General features: G+C 42.8%; 1 protein-coding gene across 3 annotated transcripts in view; it reads right to left on the bottom strand.

The window, feature by feature from the left end:
* Positions 1-19,987, bottom strand: part of ldah (lipid droplet associated hydrolase) — a 265,023-nt gene that overhangs the window by 24,009 nt on the left and 221,027 nt on the right. For 2 of the 3 annotated variants that reach the window (XM_078213073.1, XM_078213074.1), the window contains exon 5: positions 14,083-14,323. In XM_078213073.1, coding sequence (XP_078069199.1) covers positions 14,083-14,323 — 241 coding nt within the window. The remainder of the gene's footprint in view (positions 1-14,082; positions 14,324-19,987) is intronic. The other variant, XM_078213075.1, reaches the window with a different exon arrangement.

Here is a 19,987-nt window from a genome sequence, read left to right on the forward strand (position 1 = left end):
AAACTCAATCCCTCGATTAATGAAGGCTAGTACGCCGTACGCCTTCTTGACCGCATCCTCCACCTGCGAGGCCGATTTAAGAGTCCTATGGACCCGGACCCCAAGGTCCTTCTGATCCTCTACACTGCTAAGAATGGTACCCTTCATATTATACTGCTGCTTCATCCCATTGGATCTGCCAAAATGGATCACTACACACTTATCCAGGTTGAAGTCCATCTGCCACTTCTCCGCCCAGTCTTGCATTCTATCTATGTCTCGCTGCAACTTCTGACATCCCTCCAAACTATCCACAACACCACCTACCTTGGTGTCGTCAGCAAACTTACCAACCCATCCCTCCACTTCCTCATCCAGGTCATTTATGAAAATGACAAACAGCAAGGGTCCCAGAACAGATCCCTGGGGCACTCCACTGGTCACTGACCTCCATGCAGAGAAAGACCCCTCCACAGTCACTCTCTGCCTTCTGCAGGCAAGCCAGTTCTGGATCCACAAGGCAACAGCCCCTTGGATCCCATGCCCTCTCACTTTCTCAAGAAGTCTTGTATGGGGGACCTTATCGAACGCCTTGCTGAAGTCCATATAGACCACATCCACCGCTCTTCCTTCGTCAATGTGTTTGGTCACATTTTCAAAGAACTCAACCAGGCTCGTAAGGCACGACCTGCCCTTGACAAAGCTGTGCTGACTACTTTTGATCATACTAAACTTCTCTAGATGATCATAAATCCTGTCTCTCAGGATCCTCTCCATCAACTTACCAACCACTGAGGTTAGACTCACCGGTCGGTAATTTCCCGGGCTGTCCCTGTTCCCTTTCTTGAATATAGGGACCACATCTGCAATCCTCCAATCCTCCGGAACCTCTCCCGTCTCCATCGACGATGCAAAGATCATCGCCAAAAGCTCCGAAATGATCGAGAGCTTCAAGTTTCTAGGTGGCCAGATCACCAACAACCTGTCCTGGTCCCTCCACGCCAATGCTATAGTTAAGAAAACCCACCAATGTCTCTACTTTCTCAAGAGGCTAAGGAAAATTGGCATGTCCTCTACGACTCTCACCAAATTTTACAGATGCACCATAGAAAGCATTCTTTCTGGTTGTATCACAGCTTGGTATGGCCCTTGCTCTGTCCAAGATCACAAGAAACTACAAAGGGTCGTGAATGAAGCCCAGTCCATCATGCAAACCAGCCTCCCATCCATTGATTCTTCACATTTCCTGCTGCCTCGCGAAAGCAGCCAGCATAATCAAGGATCCCACTCACCATGGACATATCACTCTCATCTCTTCCATCAGGAAAAAGATACAAAATCTGAGGTCACATACCAACCGACAAGAACAGCTTCTTCCCTGCTGCCATCAGACTTTTGAACGGACTTAACTCCTATTAAGTTGATCTTTCTCTACACCCTAGCTATGACTGTAACATTACAGTCTGCACTCTCGTTTCCTTCTCTATGAATGATATGCTTTGTCTGTAGAGCACGCAAGAAACAATATTTTTCATTGTATGTTAATACATGTGACAATAATAAATCAAATCAAACTCTGATTTTAAGAGCTGAAAGGTGGAAGGCTGAGATTAGAACTTCCATATTTTTGAGGTATCACAGAACATGTTAACGCGCATCGAAGAGTAAAAATCTCTAGAAAATCATCTTGCAACTTACGAAGAAGGTGAGGAAAAACTGAGAGGAACAGTGATTTTAATAGTATCAGGAAAATAAGGGCAAGAAACAACATCAAAATTTATGTTAATCAGGTATTTGGTGGTTAACTGCAAGGCTTCGGGTAAATTTCCACCTGACTATAAAGCCCTCCTGATATTACTTTTAGCTACATGTAAACTATGCCATTTCCGAATGTGCAAATTATCATACGCAGCAACAGGCTATTGTAAGAGGGCATTTATGTTCATGGAAAGTGCGGTCACCCCATGGAGTATTAGATTCAGCGGGAAACAAAGTGCATGCTGGCCCTCATCACTAGTCTGCACAGTCAGACTGGGACCGTAACACATTTGAGGGAAACTGGCCTTGGCCATTCAGCACCTTACTGAAAAGCAGCAAAGCATTTTCCAACTCTTGATTAGGGGCAAGGGCAGGTGAAAATGAAAAGGATGACGGAGAAAGGGTACATGGAAGTAGAACTCTACTCAAACTACCTAAGTGCTTTCCCTGACCCTTTCATTCAGGGCCCTAAATGCTGCCTCCTGTCCCACTGGCCCAATCTGTCCCTACACATATCCCGTGGAGCAGAATTCTCACACTTCAAAACCCTGAGAACTTTGGCTAAGAGCATCTGAGCAGTCAGAGCAGGGAAACGAGCAGCCTGCCTCTAGCTCTGTTGAAGCCTCAGAGGCTGCATGCAGGAGTCATAGAGAAAGGGAAATAAAGGATTTGTATGAAATGCAAGGGTATTTACTTAGATACTTAACATTGTTACATTTCTATTTAATGTTTATGAACCATAAACTTTATGTTGCACTTCCACTGTGTCATGCTCCCACTGTTGCTTGCAGCCTATCAATGGCCTCTGCCTTGTGAAGAATGGTATGAGATGAGTAAAGATGAGCAATGGGTACATGTGAAAAGGATAGATTGTTTATTGTTGCACTATTTTGCACTGAGGACTGGAGTGGGGGAGGACACAGTAGGTTCTGAATTGTGTACCAGGTGTCTTCATTGAAGTGTATCTGAATTAGGCTGCCCTGGGCATCCTTTGCAGCCAGGTGTCTGGTTATAGATGCCTCACCAGACCAGCCTCCCTCTCTTGTTTCTCTTCTTTCTAAAGTTTGAAAGTGATCATTACTTTCCTTCCATTGGAGCTTCGATACTTTCTGCTGTGCAATATTGTGGCAGGTGCAGCCAACTCCTACTGCTCCTGGAAATCCTTATGATGCATGCTGTAAAGTGCTCACCTACATCCAGGCACTTAACTCGAATTTTCAGTGTCCCGATGGCTCAATGACAATTCTTGTGTTATCAGGGCTTCAGTTGTACCTTTTCTACATATCAGTGGCAGGGCTATCACAGGTGTCATCAACCATGTCTTCAGGAGACAGCACTCGTCTCCAAGGAGCCATCCATTGACTCTGCTTGAAGGTACAAATATCTGTGGGAGACTCGACTGATGCAGGATGAAGGCATTATGGCAGCTTCCTAGGTATCGTGCACAGACATATAAAATGATATTTTGGTGGCTGCATATCAGCTGAGCATTAGAATTGAAATCTCTTTTAAGTGATGAGAATTCCTGGGTGATTAGGTGGTGGCTTGATTGCCAAATGTGTATAATCTATGACTCCCCGGGCTGAATTCTTTTTTTCTGTGGGGTAAAGGAGGCGGAATGGAAAGTGAGTGGTCAGTCGCTCCTGCCCCCGTCATCTGAGCTCGTTGGATCAAACGTTGGATAGTCAATTAACGGTGTGAGTCCAACTGGAGTATAGGCAAAGGAATAACGTCATTAATGGTGTAGTAAAGTCGTAGGTGACTCTTGGTGGTTTCAATTACTAATTGATGTATTAACAAAAATATATATACACACACAAGATAAGGGTCTGACAGAACTGCAATACACGTCTATTCTTTTCTCCTCCCCGGCTCCAACTGAGGTTCCTCCACATCTCAGAATGTGCACCCTTGCTCCCGATTGGCTCGGCTTCCCACACGGCCACTTCATAGGGTCCAGCCCAATCACGCGACCTTCAAAGGCTCTCCCCCTTAAAGGGGCCATGTTACCACAAACAGGAAGTTGGTGACGGCTACAAATTTAAAGGTTGCTCTCTCAATATTTCTTAATTTCTTGCGGCAGGCTCCAACAAGTTAACCAATCATATAAAAACATGTACAGATGCTATCACCTTCACCAGCTGCTACATTCAGCCATGATCCCGGTGGAAGTCTCTTCTTCCACCCTTGTGCGGTCTCATCATAGCTGTCGTAAAACAATTCCAAACTGTTTCATGTCTGAGACCCGGTAAAAGGAATGAGCAAGGAAAAATTGCAGACATTTCAGTCGTTAACAAGGTTTGTTAATTAATAATTTCAAAATGGGAGGGGGGGCTGCTGATTTCTGCACCCTCACACCTTCTGTAATTTGGGAGATTAGTGCGATGATGCTGTTTTGCTGAACCAACATTTTACGTGTACATGATGGGGGTGGTAGGTCCCTGATTTACATTTCTTAATATCCAGCCCCCTGCTAACTGTGACAGATCAGCAAATTCAAGTGCTTAATCTAAATGGCCTTAGCGGAAAACTGCAGATAAGTGCTGGCCGAGGCGAAGGTGGCATTTGTCTGTGGGGTGTGTTTGTGGGCAGCAGATTGTGAGATTCGCCAGCTATCACCATCAGATCGGAGCTAGAGGCAAATAAATTAAAGGCTGTGGTGACCTTAACCATCACAGGCAATGAAAGTCCACTTGTTCCACACGGAAGGAGGTCTTCTTCCAGGAGACTGCAAATGTCAGTGGCCACCTGACTGGCAGCGCTGTGTCTCCTGGGGCACTGGCACTTGGTCATGTTCACCAAGCTGGTCGGCTGCCTTTAAACCCTGTGTTGGGGTTATCGCCACAGGCAAGCTGGAGCTCTGTGCTCATCCACTCTGTCCTAGAAAGGTGGGTTGAAGAGATGGTTGCTGCTTTTCCCGGGGGTGTTTGTTGTCCTTTCATTTCTCATCGAAGATCCAAATAGAGCTGCAAAAGCGGCTCCCATGCTGCTGTGAAGGTTGACTGCTGGGAAATGAAGATTAAAGGCAATAAATTCCAACGTAGCAGAAATTACCTCCAAAGCTTTGGAAATCCCCCCCAGAGGGCTGAAAGCACACTCTCAGACCAAGTCATGTGAGCAGACGGCTTTTATTAATTAGGTAAGGAAGAAACTGTTGAATATTGAAAACATTTCTTGTCTGGGATTGTTCAGCCCCGTTCATTTTTGCTGCCCTCTCGTCTTGATTTACCTGGTGGATTGCCGGAAACCCACAGAGTTAAAGTCAGAGTCCTGGGTTAAAACTACAGCTAATGAGCATGTAACATATTTAAATCATATACTGCCTATTCTCACACATTGAAGAATATACTTTGGTGAAAGACGGAATACAACGGGTTCCTGCCTGCTACCCAATACACTTGCGACTTCAGCTGTTTTAATCGGCACTTAAACAGAAACCCACCCACCTTGGCGGGTTAGATTTCATCCCCATAAGTGACTGAATGAACCTGTTTTTTTCAGTTCATGGCAAAGGTGAATTTTCTCTGGACCTCTACTGCATCATGACTGTAATTTCACTCGATGTTATATCAGTGAGTGGGAAAGATCCTGAGGAAATTCATGCCCCATGTGTGCCACACCTAGAAAAGAGGTCAACAGTATGCTGCGTTATAGGCAAAACAGTTTTTACTTTTGTTCTAGATGTCATAATGAAAGTAAAATTTGCTCCGGAATCTCCTTCCTCAATGTCTTGCAAATCATTTTTTCAGGAAGATGAGGCCACTTTAACATCTAAAGTTCCGTGCTTCAATACAGTCACATGATATGTACGGCACGTAGTTCAAACTTAGCCATTTAATGATTTGATTTTAATACCAAAGCTGAGGGGATAGAGGAGAAACCTATATTTTGTCTGCTTAAAGATTGTTCATTTAAGAATGAAGAATGAGTACATTTCCTGAACTCTGTTTTGTACAATTCAGAAAGGTACTTCATGCTGCAGCTGTGTAAAAATGTGTATTTGGAAAGCTGGAATAAGACTATGGACGCTTACAAGATTTTAGGTAGAGCAATCCAGAAATCCTCTTTAAAATCAGCTCCCTGTGAAATCTTTAAACTCCTACCAGACCCGAAGCAGCTAAATTGGTGTGTGGCAAGATAATTCACACTATCTTATATAGCATTCCACGCAACTAACTAGCCACAGATGAGAGATAAGAATCAAAGAGCCAGCGCAAAGGAATGAGATCGATTGCAAGGTCCACAGCCCAGACAAGCATTCCTTCTGCTGTTTTGTGATCACTGCACCTGCACTGAGGAAGCATATTAAAGTCTGTGTCAGGACACCAGGTCATCTGGCCTCTAAAAAGCTTTTAACGAGGAAAGTGCTATCAAAACTCTGCAGTTTTAGCGGATGATGCGCTGACAGCTTCAAGTGGTGTTCTGGGGGGCTGGGATTTCTCCTTCATTCTCTGCTGCCTAGAATCCGAAATTTATGTTCCAAAACTCTCAGAGCTGTTAGATTTAGTCGGTTTCAGCCAAGACAGGCAAAAAAATCCAGAAAACAGGGATCAGAAAAGAAATAAACTTACCCTAATTACAGTATATTTTGCACTGTGAAGATCGATGAAAACATTCATTAGCTCAGAAGGAAATTCCTGGCCAGCAGCAGCCCTTTTGCTTCAGTGTCTGGAGGTCATGGGTTCATGCTCAATCCTCCAAGGAGTCGAATGCACAATCTCAGTTGACAGGACAGTGCAGTACTGAGGGAATGCTGCGTTGTCAGAGAAGCAGTTTCCTGAATAAGTTACTAAACTGAAGCACTCAGATATTATTTGAAGTGTTCTCTTGGTGATCTAGCCTACATTCATGCCTTAATCAGCACTTTCAGAAACAACTGGTCAATTTATCAGACTGTGACTTCTGAGCTGTTTGCAGATTTGCTGCCAGGTTTATCTAAAAAGCAACAGTGATTATAATTATATTTCAAAAGCAATTCATTTGCTGTGAATCATAAATAATGAGGGCATGGAAGGTGCTGTATTAGTACAAGTTTATTTTACTAAAAATAAATCAGGGTGACATCATGCAAGGAACACAGAAGTTTTAGGTTCCAAGCTTGTCCTTCATTTTTTCTTTTATAAACCATCAGATCTAACCATGCATCCAGTTTATATCACCGTTCTGCGTCAAATATTGTAACTGCTGCAAACAAATCTGACACAAATCTTGTGCTTTGTGAACAGCACACAGGAAACTGTTGCATGCACTAAGATACAGGATAGCAGTCTATGACATTACCATGTAGAAACTGGTGAGTTCAGCAGGTTGGTGATTAGTGTCATATTTTGGAGTTCACTCTGGGCTGGATTTTATGTTTTTTGGTGGGAGGAGGAGGCTGAATGGAAACTGAGTGATCCGCTTGCTCCCACTCCTGCCACTTCAGCTCACCTGACCAAACACTAGTGGCTGTCTGGTGGGAAGGATGATTAGAGGTGCAAAGGGGGGGCTCTGCACCCAATTGGGTCTGCAGGCCAGGTGGACATGAGGCAGAGGGGTATGGCAGTCATGGCTGCAAGGTTAAAGGCCCCTGCTCTCAGAATCTTTCTTAATATCTTATGGTGAGCAGCAATCAGTTTAAAAAAAAATTTCAGAAGGATGAAATCGGTAGTGGTGGTTTATTGCAAGAACAGAAACCTATAATTTGCTAAAAACCTTCTGATGTGACACATAAAAATCACAAATAGTGACAGCTGAACCATTCAAATGTTGGCTTTAATCACAGTGTTAGCTCATTGCATCACAGCAACACAGCTAATAAAGAACATTAAAGCAACATGAGGCTGGATTTCTATGGCTGAAAATCAGTGGGTTGCCCCTCTCCCACACCCCACCACCACACCCCCCCACAGGAAAGTAAAATAGGGCCAGTCTCCCAAATTTCCAAGTGGGTGCAAGAATTGTCAGTCTGCCTGCTATTTTAAGATGACTAATTAACAACCATCTGCAATTTTGTGTTGCCCGCTGCATCGTTCATGTAGAGGTTTGGGAGTGTTTTATGACAAGAATAACGAGGCAGCATAAGGGAATAAGAAAAGACCTACTAGTCAATGGTTAGGAATCCCGCGCCAAGTAACTCACCTCTTAACTCCCCAAAGCCTGTCCACCATCTACAAGGCACAAGTCAGGAATGTGATGGAATACTCTCCATTTAACTGGATGAGTGCAGCTCGAACAACACTCCAGAAGCTTGACACCATCCAGGAAAAAGCAACCCGCTTGGTTGCTACCCCTTCCACAAACGTTCAGTCCCGACAAATAGTGGAAGCCATGTGTACCACCTATAAGATGCACTGCAGGAACTCACCAAGATTCCTTAGGCAGCATCTTCTAAATGCACGACCAGTATCACTGAAAATGACAGAACAGCAGATACCTGGCATCTGCTTTTAACTGATCAGCAATTATCAGTTGCTTAACTGAGCAGGTTGAGCAGAAATGGCGAAACAGTTGAATTGGTGATACTTAATTCAGCTTTTCACGCATGCTTGGCCAGCAAGTTAACAGATTAACTTAATGGGGCATTCTACTCAGCACACTGCTTGAAATGGAAAAGCCTAAAAACCTCAACAATAAGACAACTTCAATATCAAAGCTATTCTTTAAACGCCGTCTGATTATGTCACTGACAGGCTGATTAAGCAGTCAACTTCATTCTGAAATTGGGATTTGTAGGATTTCAGGAAGTGACTCTGCTCACATGGTCAAATGCCTTGGTGAGATCGATGAAGGCAATATTTACTGGTCTTCTTTGTTCATGATGTGGAGATGCCGCGTTGGACTGGGGTAAACACAGTAAGAAGTCTCAGAACACCAGATTAAAGTCCAACGGGTTTATTTGGAAGCAAAAGCCACGAGCTTTCGGAGCGCTTGCTGCTCCTTCGTCAGGTGAGTGGGAGTTGTGTTCACAAACAGGGCATATAAAGACACAAACTCAATTTACAAAATAATGGTTGGAATGCGAGAGATTACAGGTAATCAAGTCTCAAAGGTACAGACAATGTGAGTGGAGAGAGTGTTAAGCACAGGTTAAAGAGATGTGTATTGTCTCCAGACAGGACAGCTGGTGAGACTTTGCAAGCCCAGGCAAGTCGTGGGGGTTACAGATCGTGTGACATGAACCCAAGATCCCGGTTGAGGCTGTCCTCATGTGTGTGGAACTGATAGCCAAGTTCCGCACACATGATGATGGCCTCAACTGGGATCTTGGGTTCATGTCACACTATCTGTAACCCCCACGACTTGCCTGGACTTGCAAAATCTCACTAACTGTCCTGTCTGGAGACAATACACATCTCTTTAACCTGTGCTTAACACTCTCTCCACTCACATTGTCTGTACCTTTTAGACTTGATTACCTGTAAAGACTCACATTCCAACCATTATTTTGTAAATTGAGTTTGTGTCTTTATATGGCCTGTTTGTGAACGCAACTCCCACTCACCTGACGAAGGAGCAGCAAGCGCTCCGAAAGCTAGTGGCTTTTACTACCAAATAAACCTGTTGGACTTTAACCTGGTGTTGTGAGACTTCTTACCTTCTTTGTTCATGGCATTTCTTTTGCAGTTGCTGGACTGAGCAGATCATGTTAGTTGGAGCTCTCCCAGATCCGAAACCACAATGGGATTAGGGATAGATGCATTCAGTCAGGATCTGCAGTCTGACAAGGGCAACACGCACAAATACTTTTTCCATGATGCTCAGCAGGGAGATGCCTCGATAGTTGTTGCCAACACTGCGGTTGCGCTTTTTCTTGCACAGGGTCACAATCTTTGCATCACTCATCTACTGGGGCACTGTCCTTTCCCTCCAGCAGAGACAAAGTTCCTGCAGTGGTTGCAGGAGCGTTGGTTTCCAGTACTTGATGAGTTCAGACAATATAGCACCAACATTCGGTGCTTTGACAAGCAAGTCAATAGTTTTGCTAAGCTCCTCCATTGTGGTTTCAATATCAATGCTCTGCCATGACAGGCAGGCTTTAGAGCTTCTTTGGTGACAGTGTTCTCCCTGGAGTACAACTCAAGGTAGTGTTCCACCCATCTGTGCAACTGTTTATTGCAGTCAGTAATGACCTCTCTTGCCTCTGTTTTAACGGAACCGTTTTATTTGTTGATGGACATGTTGTTTCTTTGGTCCCTTTATACATGCACCTAGCATTCCCTTTGTCCAATTGCATCTGTATATTTTGTCAAAATTGTAATAGTCATTATGGGCATACTGCCTAGAAGTCTGTTGGACTTTACTTTGAGTGGATCTCAGTGCGTTCCAGAGCTTTCTCACTCCGATCTGTCCCGTGATTAATGAGAGCGTTCTGCTTGGCTTCAATGACAGGTTCCATCAAAATGGCATTAAGCTTGGCCCAATCAGCATTCTTCTGCTCTTCTTTTCCATATGTTGAGAGCGCAATATTGCAGATGGCATCCCGAAATTCCATTTCACTTCTGCACTCTTTGTGGGAATGCCAAATCATCCACCCAATCAAGTCAAGGAACTGTTTGTTTTTATCTGGGTAAGGAGAATGGCTGAGAGTGGTATGAATACAGGATTCTTGTTTTGAACGAAAAATCTTTGAGGGTTGCATCCGGCAGGAAGGACACCATCGTGTCCCACTGGTCAGCCACCCCAGGTCGGGCAGCTCCCACCTATAAGGTGCTGACTGACCTGAGGTGGGGGGGGGGGTTGGTCGTTGACAAGTGGGATGCAACGGGGAGTGGTCTGTATCACAGTCAACACTGTGGTAGCTGATCAGAGAGTCATGTCTGGTAATGATCAGATTCAGCTAATGCCAATGCCATGATGTTGGATGTTTTTTATGGACCTTATTGCAAGGTTTGGCCTGAAAAAAGAATTTATTACACAAAACTTGTGATAACAGCGAATTCCAAGTAGGCCCTGTTGTCCTCATTTATCTTTCCCAGGTCATAATGTCCAAGACAGAAGGCCATGCCTTGTGTAATGCGCCTATTCTTGCACTGAAATACCCAAGATGTTCTGATTTAGGGATTCTTCTGATAACAGTGCCAAGCTCCTCAAAGAGCTGGTCTTTCACCTCTCTCGTGGAGCACAGAGTTGCAGCATTGGAACTCATGAGATTAACTGGCCCTGTTTGAGTTAAAAGGTGCATAGAGAGAACATGTTTTGGGGGGCGGGGGTGTGGAATCCATCATCGAGATCATTGAGTGCCTCTGAACTCTTCCCCAGCCAGATTTATGTGTAATGCTTTTCATTCAGTGATCTGTTCTCGGTGAAGCTATGCAAATGTTCAGCCGAACAAATTCCTGGATGGCCTGTCTGTGCTTTTGACCAGCTGCAAGTCGTCTTTCAATCCCATGTGCATGGTCTTGATGTTCCAACTTGCCAATCGAAGGGTTTCTTTCTTTTCATTTGTTTGCCTAGTGCAATGGATTTGCTCCACTTATTGATTGGAGATCTCAGCTCCAAGCACCCATTGAAGCAGATAGTGACAGAACAGATGCTGTGAACTTTCTCTGATGGTGGAAAGCAGCATTGGTCAGCCACTCTGAGATGGGGTTAACTGATCAGTGGGACACAATGATCCTTCCTGCTGTCAGAGACAACTCATAACACTGTGCCAATAGAGTCGCTGTTGTCTTCAGAGTGGTGCTAACGGTCTACAGTGAAACTGGACTGTCTCTCCAGGGTGCAAGCCTGGGCAAAACTTATGGAGACCCTGTGGTGTTCAAACCTCAAGTCCTTCTATTGATCTTGCAGTTGAATCCCAAGAATTACAAAGCACTGGTTGCAGGCATTGCCTAAAAGATGACATAGTTAGACATCAGTCTGCCTTTGGGCTGCACTCCAGATTTTTTGTCAGGGTTTACTCCTGTAACATTCAACTCTCCTGTGGCATTAACAAGGCAGTAGAGCTATTTGTCCATTAGCTGGGTGTATGGTTCATGTTTACCAGGGCATGTCCACATACTGGTGTGCCAGCACACTGCCTGTCTGGAGGCCAACCACCTCCCAGATTCCTCTGAAGCATTAGCTTGGGGCAGCAAGGGGCCTAGTTTCTGTGCGTCACTATGAAGAGGCACATCTGAGGAGCTGCTGATGGAGAGGCTATGTACTGATAGGGAGAGGTTGACACATTTGGCTTTCTTTTTCAAATTTCTGCTCGTCAACGGCTGAAAATGAGAAGCAAAGAACAGAAAAGTGGAAAGCATGCTAACTTTCTTCACCTATACACTGGACGCATCACATTGAGTTGACATATCATTGGTGGAATTTTCTGGCCGTGAGCCCCCGCTGTGGATTCTCTGGCGCGGAGGGTGTAAACAACGGAAAACCCCATTGACAGCCGATCCCGCTGCCAGCCAATGGTGGGTCACCTTCACTGCCGCGAGGCATGCTGTGGGGTGGGGGGAATTCCTACCCAATATGTTATATTCATACATTTTAGATTTAGTTTATGATTTATACTACTTCAAATATACTCAATTACTTTTAAAGCTGAGATGGCTTGCTGCTTCCAGCTCTAAATCTGGGCTCAAAAGCAGCTGAGACAAAATTGGTTCATATGCAGCAAACTGGCAATTTCACTGAGACAGGTCCCAGGAGTTGAAAAAAGAAAAATGTCACAGTGGGAAAGTAGAACTGGACTTTTAGATTTTTGTTCGCGATCTCAATAAATCTTCAGCCCATCTGTGCTGATTCATGCCTTTGTTATGTCTAAATGAAACGATTCCAATGTTCTCCTAGCCATCTCCATCCGCTTATCCAACACTGTTGCCTGCATCCTATCCCTTTGTTTCCTGTCATTTATACCCTTTGAATACTCGACAAAGGGCAGGCTGCGCCCCCTAGTGCCCAGTATTTAGATATCAACCATGAGGGTGTGAAGCAAAATTGTAGGAGTTAAAAAATTTCACAGGGAGCTGATCTACCCTCATAGCATTCAGAGTGGAGACTGGGAAGGCCACATGCTATGTGCAATTGTCCCTGAGGCCAGAAATATGGCAAGGTCAGTTGTGAATCTTTGGAGTGGGCAAAGTCATGTCCTGCTGGAGGTGTGTTCCAGGCAAGTCAGGGTAGAAAGCCTACCCTCACGTGCAATACCCACAAAGCTATCAGAGAAACTAGCTATAGCCTTGATAAATATGTGTTACCATCTGCATATCTTCTGAAATAGGTTACAGGCAACCATTAACTGCATCATTTTCTTTTCTGCATTTAGCTCCTTTTTGGTGAAACATTTCCCTGCATAACTTGGTAACCACTGTTCCAAGTTGGTTTGAAGTTACTCAACTTGACCATGCAACACTGTCCAATTGATACACATGGTTTTTGGGACAGGCTAGATGGAGCACAAGGTCTCTTCCAGTTTTGTACATTCCTTTGTAGAATAGACAGCCTGGGTTTATTGCTGTATCTCTTCTTATGTTAATCCAATTGCATCACATTGTCAGGCTTTATGCCCTGGAGTATAAGCACACATCAGTTTTGCTTTAATTATATGGTGATTCATTACAGATGACCCCTTTCTCAAGAGAAATAATTGGGTCCAGGATCAGATTTTGGGACTGATACAGAGCATGTGTATCAGATAACCAGATGAAAATTTCCAGCACAAATTAATACGAGGTGTCTAAGGTAGTCAAAGCATTATTCTGTTCCATGCTGTGTATTTTCAGGAGACTGCTTTGGACATTAATTATGGGTGAAAACAGGGCCATCCACCATGATCTGTTCTACAGTTTATTTCCAGTCCAAACCAGATTGGTAACTATTATACATATAAAGCCACATCATTTGCTTCATTACACATTTTATGGCTCAGTCTAAAAAAGACCAGAAGCTTACATGAACATTTTCAGCATTACAATGCACTCAGTCATCACTTGGTAATATTAAGTGTTTATAGTCTTGTGCTGTGTTGTTTTGCACTCAAAGCCATGGCAATTTAGTGTTTTAAAAAAATCTAAAAGTTGGCCAGTCCATTCAAAGGATACCTTTGGCTTGTCAAGACAGGAAAGAACTTTACAGCAGTTGTTTATTAATGACTGCTGTAGCTTCTTGATGATTGTCCAAAAATGTGTACTGATCCATGCTTAGTAAAAACAATTAAGAAACACAGAAAAATCACGTCATTTTGCAAATATGGCAAAACTGAATACATACAATAAACTGCTTTTAAAATCGCTATACTATGTTGTAAGCCATGGCTAATTGCTGTATGCATCATGGATAGAAAAATATGTTGCTGTTTTCTTAAAAATACATACATTACTAAAACTAGGGACATTCTACATTAAAAATAAAAATGGATCAGAAGGGGGGTAAGCTCACCTGCACAATCCACATTGAAGAGATTAAGAGAGGCAGAGACAGTAGCTTCATCCAAGGACTGTAGACCCTGCAGCGCCCACCTCACCAACGAGGCCTTGACGCTTTCTGGCAGAAAAGAAAGGAAGTAGATTGGAATATACGTCAGGAAGCGAAGTTTGCAAAGTACTGGTGTCATAAGCTTGCCTTGTGGTGACTCGGCCATGCGTTCAATTGTTGGAAAAAGTAACACTGCTTTCAGAACCTGTGGAACCAGTGAGAGAAAACTCAAATAAGTAAAGCCTCTGGCACTGTATCAAATTCTGGAAATAGTGCCCTTGTTTCTCCATTCTTTTGAAGTGAACTGAGGTTTGTCAGGTACATTAATAACCTTTGCAGATAATTACAGGCTGCTTGAAATGCCTGAACTGGCCGAACTAGTAGCCTGGTAGCACTGAAAGCTGATGTCAAATTCCAAAGAGAAATGGTTCATAATTTACTAATTTAGAGAGTATTGTACTGCCACTGGAGACAGTGCACAGAAACACAGGATAACTGTTTTTATGTCTTCCATAATCTTTAACAACATTGCAACCATCTGTACGTTATTTTTTTAGAACAAACACCTGAAGGTATTTGTTTAATTGATTCAAATCAACAGATATATTTTATGATAATAATCATACCCTTCCATTATTTAATTAAGCAATGTTAGGTGAATCTTGGAACTTAGTTCTTTTAGTTTTTGCTTCTATTCAGTGGGATGAAAAGAAAGATTACCATGGCACACACCCTTCAAATAAGAAACACCTTGTTTTATATAGTAATTATGAGGTTGTGTCTGTCCTGCTTCTTTCTTGGGAAGGGAAGACAAAATGGAGTGCAATTCTGCAAACCTGTAAAATTGTTGAAAAGAGTAAATGAAGGTTAATAGCTTAAAAGGTTAATATGAATCCATTTATCAATAATACATGGAAATCATTTTTGTAGCACTTTCTTTCTTCCTTTACTTCTCGGAAGTAACATCTATTCTCCCAGCACACTGTTTTTCTAGTGCCTGGCTACCACCCCTATCCTTATGTTTAAACTGTATTTGTATAGAAATACTTAGCTGAATCCTCCAAGCCTCTTACGTGCATTTCCAAGGCAGGTGCCATTTTGGCACTGCAATACCAGTGCTCACTGAAATGAGGTTTTTTTGGGCTCTTTTCCCAGAATCTTATGTAGGCTATCTTACATAGTTACTATATATTGTTGAGTTATTCTGCAACCCTTTCAAATTAAGATGCTGCAATTGAGTCTCTTTATGTGCTGGGCAACCATGCTGGACTGACTCCTCCTGGAGCCCATACTTTTCAAGTGCTTCTTGCTACCCCCATTTTGGTCAATATCAACCTATCATAGAAATCATAGAAACCCTACAGTACAGAAAGAGGCCATTCGGCCCATCGAGTCTGCACCGACCACAATCCCACCCAGGCCCTACCCCCATATCCCTACATATTTACCCACTAATCCCTCTAACCTACACATCTCAGGACACTCAGGGCAATTTTTTTTAGCATGGCCAATCAACCTAACCCGCACATCTTTGGACTGTGGGAGGAAACCGGAGCACCCGGAGGAAACCCACGCAGACACGAGGAGAATGTGCAAACTCCACACAGACAGTGACCCAAGCCGGGAATCGAACCCAGGTCCCTGGAGCTGTGAAGCAGCAGTGCTAACCACTGTGCTACCGTGCCGCCCTGGCTGCATTCCTCTCCCGCTCCCCAAGTGCTGACCTGTCATCTTGACCGGATCCTCTCTTGTTTTCCAATACCAGTCATGGGTGCTGGCTAAATCCTTTCCATCAACCTGAAAGGTTAGAGGAGCAGCAACAGGAGAGAAATGTGAAACATAGAAAACTGAAAATGAAGAAAGAAATAGAAGGGAAAGAAACATGAGGGAGAGAGCAAGTGTACATCTTACTTAAAGTGAAGACAAAAAGAAAAAAACAAAGGAGGTAGGGAAAACAAATGAAGAAAAAAAAGGGGAGAACGAGAGATAACAAACCAGGCAGGTAGAATAAGGAAGGAGAGGAGACATACAAGGGATGAAAGGAAATATGAAAGCAGAGAAAAAAGTGAGAGATTTTGAATGGAAAAGACAAAAGGGTTTACGAAAGCAACTGAAAAAAAGTTGTATTTATAGAGCATCTTTCACAATCACCAGACTTCTCAAAGCACTTTTGAAGTGTAGTTACTAATGTAATGTAGGAAATGTGGCAGCTAATTTGCACACAGTGAGTTCCTACAAACAGCACTGTGATAATGTCAGATACTCTGTTTTTTTGTAATGTTGACAGAGATAGACATTGGCCAGGACACTGGCAATATCTCCCTTGCTCTCCTTTGAAATAGTACCATGGGGTCTTTTAGATCCGAGGGAGAGGGCTTCGATTTACCAGCTCATCCAAAAGACAATATAGCACTCACTCTGTACTGTAATGGTGTATCAGTCTTGATTTCTGTGCTCAATTCCTGAAGTGGGACTTGAACTCAGAACCTTCAAACTCAGAGACAAGGGTCCTATCAACTGAGCCATGGTTGACACAATTGTATATGGTCCATTGTGAATCATTCCCAAATGTCAGGCCTCATCTCAGCATGCACTCATTCATACTTGCCATATTGCCCTAAGCACCCCACAATCTGTCAGTCAACCTCCACCAGCCTGCCTCCAGCTGTCACAGTCAGACCCCTAATCCCAATTCACTCTTGCTAGCTGTCTCCTTGAAAATGGCATTGACAGCCACTTCTGGAATGGCTGGCGAAGGCTGCTCAACTTCATTGGGTAGTGTGTGTATCATTGATGCTTTGTCCACTTGTATCTCAAAGTCGTAATTGGAATCTTGATTTGCATATCACAAGTGACCACCCACCTAAAATATGTGGAGTCTCCAGCCATCCATCTTAGGACCCCACCCAAGAAGACAGTAGCTGGAATGCCAGCATTAACTGGAAAGTAAGTGATCTGACACTATTTTTTAACCACTACTTATTTATCTCCAACGGAACCACCAAACATTTATGGGGTTAAATTTAAGCAGGTACAGTTTCAAAACCTGAACAGAGCAGAGAACTAAACACTCACTGAAATGCCGGTTGTGAAGATAACAGATTAAACTGTTACTGTACATAGTATTTACAGAAATTCACTATCACAAGTATGTCTAGGTTTCAAGAATCCAGAAGTGAAGAGATCTTCAAGTTTTGATGGAAAAACAACTCCATACTTAGTGGAATATTTTTACATTATTGCACATGCACTAAAACATAAATAAGGAATACATCCTTCAACTTTCCCACTACAACCATCACCACCAGCAATGAAGATCAAAAAGAGAAAAGTATCACCAGTGACCACTGGGCATTTTGACATCGATTAAAATATATTTGTTAATTTTTAAATCATTTATCAGGTATCTCTTTAAATGACACCTGAGAAATATGAGTGACAGACCAACTAAGCTGAGTTTAAAAAACAGCAAACTTTGAAGCAGAGGCCCTTTTCATTTACATGTAAATTATTACATAATCTGCTTGCCAAATGTAGTGGATATTTATGATATATATACTTTGTAAGGAGTAATTTGAGAAGGAAGTATTTAATGAACGGCATGACACTAGCAAGTTCAGTGGAACAAAGGGATTTTGGCGTGTTTTTCTATAGCTCTCTGAAAGCGGAAGGACATGTTAGCGGAGTGGGAAAAAAGGCATATGGGACACTTGCCTTTATCAATCGAGGCATAGGTTACAAAAGCAGTTTGTTAGATGCTTTTTAAAACTTCATTGTGCTGGCGCACATAGCTATTATATGTCAGTTAAAACCGTCTACATTTTTCAAAGATAGCATAATGATATACTTAATGGTGAACTGCAGTTCAATTTGACAGAACGTCACATTAATCAAAATTTCTTTTGGGCTGTTCACAGAGACTTACAAGCAGCATTACTGAGGTCAAGGCACTTTACTTCACTTAATCAACACCACTCTGCATCAAGAATGTCCTCGTTAGATGACAGACCACTCAGGACTGTCGATTGTTTTGCTCTTTTCCCTTCCCCTGGCCTTAATATGAGTTGGGTTGAAATAACCAGGACTGTTTCCTGACACCATTTTGCTACATTTCCTAGTTTAATAATTTAATGTGGTATCTCTTCAGAATCAGTCATCAAAAAACAAATATTTTAGGTAAAGTAGACAATTGATTTAATATGAGAGTGCAAGCTCAAGATGGAGCTGGAGTGAGGTGACTTCTTGCAAGCTGTACCCAGCGTACCCTCTAATTCTATCTTTTACTCTCGTTCTATGCATCTAAAACTCTATTCTAATTCTTATAAACTCTCTATCAATGTGATCTTTCTCTACACCCTAGCTGTGACTGTAACACTCCCCTCCTTTCCTTCCCTATATACAGTATGCTTTGTCTGTATAGTGCACAAGAAACAATACTTTTCACTGTATATTAATACATGTGACAATATCAAATCAAATAAAATTTAAAAAGCATGTAAAATAAATGTGGTGCATTAAGTAGTTAGATTTAAGGCTCTGGAAGCTATTCACTTGAATAAAGCAGTCAGTTTTAAAACAATATGTGCCTGGCAGAAGAGAAACACTTGGGCTGGGATTTTCCAAACCTGCCGTGGTGGGACCTGCTGCAAGACTTTCAGCAGGACTGGACGATCCCGGAAGCGGGCATGACTTGATAGGAGGGATGATTGGGTCCGTGTCTTTAGTCAACTCACCCTCTTCTGGTACCAGACCAATAGTTATGTTTAAATATTCAAGCCAATTCAACCGAGTTGTCTTGAGTTAAGATAAAGTTTGTTAACCATTAAAAAATGGTTAATAAATGGAGAAATGGTAAAACATATCCATCTGCAGTCATATGGTTTAGAGAAAAGATTTGAGTCCAATAGTAAGCAAATATTTAAAAAAGTTCAACGGAACAGTCCTTGAGTTGCGAGGAGTAGATGATGATTCAGCCGTTGCAATAGTTTTTAGTACAGTTGGTTTCTGCAAGCGAACAGTTCAGGTGTCCTGTAGCTGGGTAGTTTGGTAGAGATTTTAGTTCTTTCCCAGCTGCGATCCTTCTGCTGGCCTATCAACTTTCACAGAAAGAAAGAGTTTTAGATGTTCCTGCAAAACCTGTTTATGCGTGCAGTAGGTATTGTATTCTCTTCAGCATGATGCACACATACATGCACGCACATACAGAACAGCACAGGTTGGTAGCAAGCAGACTTTTAACCCCCACATGTGTGTATTCCAAGAGGACTGGAATGGACTAGCCTGTCCAGGCCTTTATAGCTTGTCTAGGCCATTATAGTAAGATGTCTCACAACACCAGGTTAAAGTCCAACAGGTTTATTTGGCAGCACAAGCTTTCGGAGCGTTGCTCCTTCATCAGGTGAGTGAGGACTTGAGTTCACAAACAGGGCATATACAGACACAAACTCAATTTACAAGATAATGGTTGGAATGCGAGTCTTTACAGGTAATCAAGTCTTAAAGGTACAGACAACGTGAGTGGAGAGAGGGCCAAGCACAAGTTAAAGAAACCATTATACCCAAGGTCTTGGAGGTGAGAGGGCCATCATGTCCATTTGTCCTTATCAAAGATGGTAATCAGTCTTTGGATGGTTTTACAAGTACCTTGTCTGGAAGCACAGGGACGGATTCCATTGTTCCTTCAAATCCCCCCCCCCCTCCCCAATCCCCCCGCAGCCATTCCTGTCAGTGGTTAGTTGTACATTCTCAGCCATCTTTAGTGTCTATCCACTTTTTAAAATATTTAACTCGGGTCTTTTGTGAAGTCCAATATTGTCTAGTATTGGCTTGATGGGTTTTCTCCATGATCATAACTCAGATATCTCCCAGC

This window comes from Mustelus asterias, chromosome 5, assembly GCF_964213995.1.
Source record: "Mustelus asterias chromosome 5, sMusAst1.hap1.1, whole genome shotgun sequence".
Lineage (NCBI taxonomy): Eukaryota > Metazoa > Chordata > Chondrichthyes > Carcharhiniformes > Triakidae > Mustelus > Mustelus asterias.